Source organism: Cricetulus griseus, chromosome 7 (assembly GCF_003668045.3).
Source record: "Cricetulus griseus strain 17A/GY chromosome 7, alternate assembly CriGri-PICRH-1.0, whole genome shotgun sequence".
Taxonomy (NCBI): Eukaryota; Metazoa; Chordata; class Mammalia; order Rodentia; family Cricetidae; genus Cricetulus; species Cricetulus griseus.
In genome coordinates, this window is record NC_048600.1 from 83901314 (window position 1) to 83906291 (window position 4978).

The 4978-nt window shown below is 52.6% G+C and overlaps 1 protein-coding gene across 1 annotated transcript; it reads left to right on the top strand.

The window, feature by feature from the left end:
* The first annotated feature begins 2535 nt into the window (after positions 1-2535).
* On the top strand, positions 2536-4733 carry LOC100763164 (asialoglycoprotein receptor 1). The gene is given in 7 exon segments (XM_035447971.1): positions 2536-2854; positions 3305-3400; positions 3482-3553; positions 3755-3841; positions 3927-4078; positions 4154-4260; positions 4379-4733. Coding segments are annotated over 7 exon segments (918 nt in total). The 5' UTR covers positions 2536-2643; the 3' UTR covers positions 4572-4733.
* The last annotated feature ends 245 nt before the right edge of the window (positions 4734-4978 follow it).

The window sequence follows — 4978 nt, forward strand, 5'->3', positions numbered from 1 at the left end:
CACCAAAATCACTGGCAGCAAGCCTAGTCCATGTAAACACAAGGATTTTTAGGACACAGACAAACAAGGACACACGGAGCAATTGCATTTATGTAAGCGATGCCTTCCTGAATAACTCACAGGATCTAGACAGCCACAATTGGAGTCTAGTTCTCAGCCTAACACAGGGCCTGTTGATATTTTTAATGTCACTCACTTTCCAAGCTAGTGGCCAGGTTCTGACAGCCATCTCTGAAGATGTCCGGATGGTGAGGGGCCATGTTTAAGCATCTCTGGGGACTTGGGGACCTAGTGTATGAACCAGCTGGAAACTCTGTTCTGGGTAAAGTGCTTGAGGCAGCATACAGGGCACAGAGTTGGGCTGCTTACATTTTAGTCTGCTCTCTTCTGTGAAGTATGCTTGCCTTCCAGGGCCTCAACTTTCTTGCCTGCAGAATGGGTTGTTCTCTGGGGCTGAGAAAGGTTGAAGCCCTAGGGCAGAATCAGGGCTTTCTTGGCCCCAATCCCAGGAAAGAATTGCTCCTCCTGTCACCTCTGTACTGCTTGGAGGACTACAGGTGAGTGAGTGGGTCAGGCTAGGGCTGGGGAACCTGGAGCTGAGCCCCAAATAATTTAGGACTTGCAACTATAATGCCAAAGTCACAGGGCAGGATTGGGCAAGAGCTGGGGATCAGCCGGTGCCTCTGATCCTGGTCAGGGGTGTTTGGAGACACCGACAATTCTGGGAAATTCAGAACCGAAAGGGGGAGGGCCCTGAGAGGAAACAGCAAAGGCACCCTGGCCTGTCTCCCCACAAGATATAAAGAGTATTGAAGTGGGGCACAATGCGTGCACGCTGTGTGTGTGTGTGTGTGTGTGTGTGTGGGTGTGTGTGTGTGTGTGTGTGGTGTGTCTGTGTGTCAGGAGACTCCCCTTCTCAGTGAAATAGAATAGGGGTCACCCATGCCTTCTTTCCACTCCAAACACCTCCCCAGTTCCAAATCTATTTCCACCTCTGTTTAAAGTCCAAAGTCCCGGCATTGGTGATGACAGGTTCAGCGTGCTCAGACACACAGACAGCCAGGCACAAGGGACCCTTGGATGGACCCTGTCCCCTTCACTCCCATTGTCCAGGCCTGTCAACCTTATTCTTCAGACTTCAGCCCCCTCCTTAGCCTGGGCTCTGTGTGGTGTTGAGGGACCTTCAGTAAGTAAAGTGGGCAAGGGAAAACAGACGGCAGACAAATGAGAGAGTGGGTGGAGGGTCCTGCACATTCGAGTGCCTCTGTGTGTGTGTGTGTGTGTGTGTGTGTGTGTGTGTGTGTGTGTATGTGTGTGCGTGCACGCGCGCACATGTGTGTGAATTGGAGAGCATAGATTTTTCTTAGGATGTAGCCTTAGCTGACCTGGAACTAACTATGTAGACCAGGTTGGCTTTGAACTCAGAGATCCACCGGAGTATGCTTCCTGAGTGCTGGGATTAAAGGCATGCACCACCATGCTCAGCTGGAGGATAGTTTTGGGTGTCAGGCTTGGGAGCTGATGAAAGGAAGAAGGAAGGTGCTGTCCTGGAGGTCACCCAGGCAGATGTAGAAGGGATTGGACTTTCAGATCCAGGCCTATTGGCCTCAGCCTTGGCTCTAAACTTGGCTGTTCTAGGTCCAGCCACAGTGCTATTATGACAAAGGATTATCAAGATTTCCAACACCTGGACAATGAGGAGAACGACCTTCATCGACTCCAGAGAGGTGAGGGGTGCTCCCCACTGGACAGCACCGATGGCTCTGTCCCTCTGACTCAGCTCCTGTCTCCCCTGGTAACTCCTAGCTCTGTCTCAAGCATTCAGAAAACAGTGGCTGAGTCACCCTTACTGGGGAGGTTGGTACAGGACACAGTGTTGGAGTCTTTCTTAGTGACAGTTACCAGCTTCCTTACTTCTCAAGACCCCAGGCAGGGTGGATCCAGGGCTTGGGGACTACTGAAGGCTGGGGAGATGAGTTTGTTGTCAGTCTCTTCTGAATTTGGGTCCCTTGCTTTCTTCAGTTTTGACAGTGTGTATGAGTGGTGGTGGTGGGTGACCAGAACCAGCTTGGCCCAAGGGGCTAGGTTGAAGACCCTTGGAGAGGGCATGGGGGGGTGGGTCTCTGCTCTGATGGAAGATGAAGCATCCACATCTAAAACAAACCCCTCTCCCCATTTCTTTGTCCTCTGATCAGGGACTGCTGTGTTAACAGAACAAGGTCAGAGTCTTGAGGTATCCCAGGTGGGTAGTGTGCTTTTGTAAGGGAGGAGCACTGGGGAGAAGGAGAAGGCACCACACGCCAACTGACAGGACTAAGTGTCATTTTCTCCCTTGGAGGGAGACTCGCCTTCTCTCCCTGCATGCAGCCTTCTCTCCCTGCATGCACAGGATTCACGGAGAGAGGAAGAAACCCACTTTTGCCATACTTTGGTGGAGCAGTGTCCCCAGAGGCAGAGGTGAAGACTACTCAGGTCATCGTCTGTAATGACACGATCGTGCCACGAGAGGGCAGAAGAGGTCCAGGACCTCGGCAATGCTAGGGCAGGTCAAAGCTTTGCACTTCTGAAATAGCCCCTTTTCTTCCCATTCTTAGGTTGCTTCTGGTCCTTCAGGGTTGTCACTGTCCACATTTCTTAATATATATGGTTTCACTTGGTTTATTGGAGAGTTTAGTCTGCGCTCTTCCTAGGACCCCGGGTTCTACACGAGGTGAACTCCTGACTCCTTCTCTTGCAGGGCCGCCTCCCTCTCCATCGCTCTTGCACCGTCTCTGCTCTGGATCCCGTCTCCTCCTGCTCTCCCTGGGCCTCAGCCTCCTGTTGCTGGTGGTTGTCTGTGTGATCGCATCCCAAAGTGGGTGACCAGGGCTGGGCAGAGAAAGGGAGAAACTTTGGGTGTGTGTGAGGGAGTGATGGATGCAGCGGTGGGTAGACACAGGCGGCTTATGTTTTTTTTCTCTCTGTCTCTCTCTCTGTCTCTCTGTCTCTCTCTCTGTCTCTCTGTCTCTCTCTCTCTCTGTCTCTCTGTCTCTCTCTCTGTGTCTCTCTGTCTCTCTCTCTCTCTGTCTCTCTCTCTGTCTCTCTCTCTGTCTCTCTCTCTCTCTCTCTCTCTCTCTCTCTCTCTCTCTCTCTCTCAAGGTTTTTCTGTAGTTTTGGAAGCTGTCCTGGAACACACTCTAGACCAGGCTGGCCTCGAAATCACAGAGATCCGCCTGTCTCTGCCTTCCAAGTGCTGGGATTAAAGGCTCACGCCGCCACTGCCCAGCACAATTATGTTTTCATATCCTCATCCTCTCTTGCCTAGACTCCCAACTCCGGGCAGATCTACTGGCGCTACAGCAGAATTTCAGCAACTTCTCTGTGAGCACTGAGGACCAGGTCAAGGTCCTGAGCACCCAGGGTGAGGGGGGCCGGCCTGGGGTTTGGGGCGGGGCTGAGGGGTGGTACTGTTGTTAGGACACTGAACAAGTTTCTCCTCTAGGAGGTAGTGTGGGAAGAAAGATGAAGCTACTGGAATCACAGCTGGAGAAACAGCAGCAGGATCTGAGTGAAGGTGGAGGGGTGAGGGGTGAGGGAGGGGGAGAGGTGAGAGTGACGAGGGAGGGGATGGACATGGGGGAGGGGTTGGTCTCAGCCCAGATCAAAGCTTTGGCCAGAGGGTCTGTGATGATTGGTTGGTCCCCAATGTACACACTCACCTAATTTCTTTGCTCCCCCTTTCCCTCTGCTCCCCCTTTGTCCTCTGCCACCCCAGGTCACTCCAATTTGATGCTGCACGTGAAGCAGTTAGTGTATGACCTGCAAAGCCTGAGCTGTCAGATGGCTGTGCTTCAGGGCAATGGTGAGGGGGGGTTACCAGCCCCACTTCCTTGACCAACCCCACCCTTGGAAGCATCTCAACCCTTCACCCCCACCTCCCACCTCAGGCTCTGAAAGGACCTGCTGCCCCATCAACTGGGTGGAGTATGAGGGCAGCTGCTACTGGTTCTCCAGCTCCGGGAGGTCCTGGACTGAGGCTGACAAGTACTGCCAGCTGGAGAATGCCCACCTGGCGGTGGTGACCTCCTGGGATGAGCAGGTGAGGCCACCGTGGGTTCTTCTGGGACACTGGATGGTGGAAGGGAGAGGTCACCAGCTCTGTTTCTTTCCTCAGAAATTTGTCCAGCATCACATGGGCCCTACAAACACTTGGATTGGCCTAACTGATCAGAATGGGCCCTGGAAATGGGTGGATGGGACCGACTATGAGAAAAACTTCAAGTGAGTGTTTGCCTGCTGGGTGGGCCACTCTGCCTTTCCAGCCTGTGTTCCCAAGGCTGGGAACATGGCTGGATGGGAGTCTGATTTCCTGGGGCTCACAGCAGTCTTTTGTGTGTAGGAACTGGAGACCAGAGCAGCCGGATGACTGGCATGGGCACGGGCTTGGAGGAGGCGAGGACTGTGCCCACTTTACCTCTGATGGCCGCTGGAATGATGATGTTTGCAGGAGGCCCTACCGCTGGGTCTGCGAGAAAAAGTTGGGCAAGCCCAATTAGGAGCAGGAGCCTCCTCCACTTAATTTATTTCCTTAGTGCTTTGAGCTGCCGAAGTTTGGAATTGGGAGATTCTACCTAGGGGTCTCCACAGTCTTGGGGATTTTCATCCAGGGTTTCAAGGGAAGGGTAAATGGTATTTGAGGAGTGTGGTATGACGCACGATGGGTGTTGGGGTTATTGAGACCTATGGCACTTTGTGCTGTGTGCAGCTTACTATGGTTGACTTTTTTTTTTTTTTTTAGAGTAAAAAGAAGAGAAATATACTTAATAGTCCATGAGCTGTCTGGTCATTGGGGATCAGGAACCAGGAGCTGCTAGCTTTGGGAAGGCCTCAGACCAGCAGCAGTGCTGGGAAAACAGGGCAGCTTTGGACTGCACTGTCTGGCTAGCAGCCTGGCTTGGCTATGTATAGGTTCGACAGCTTGAGGAAGTTATTCTGTCCT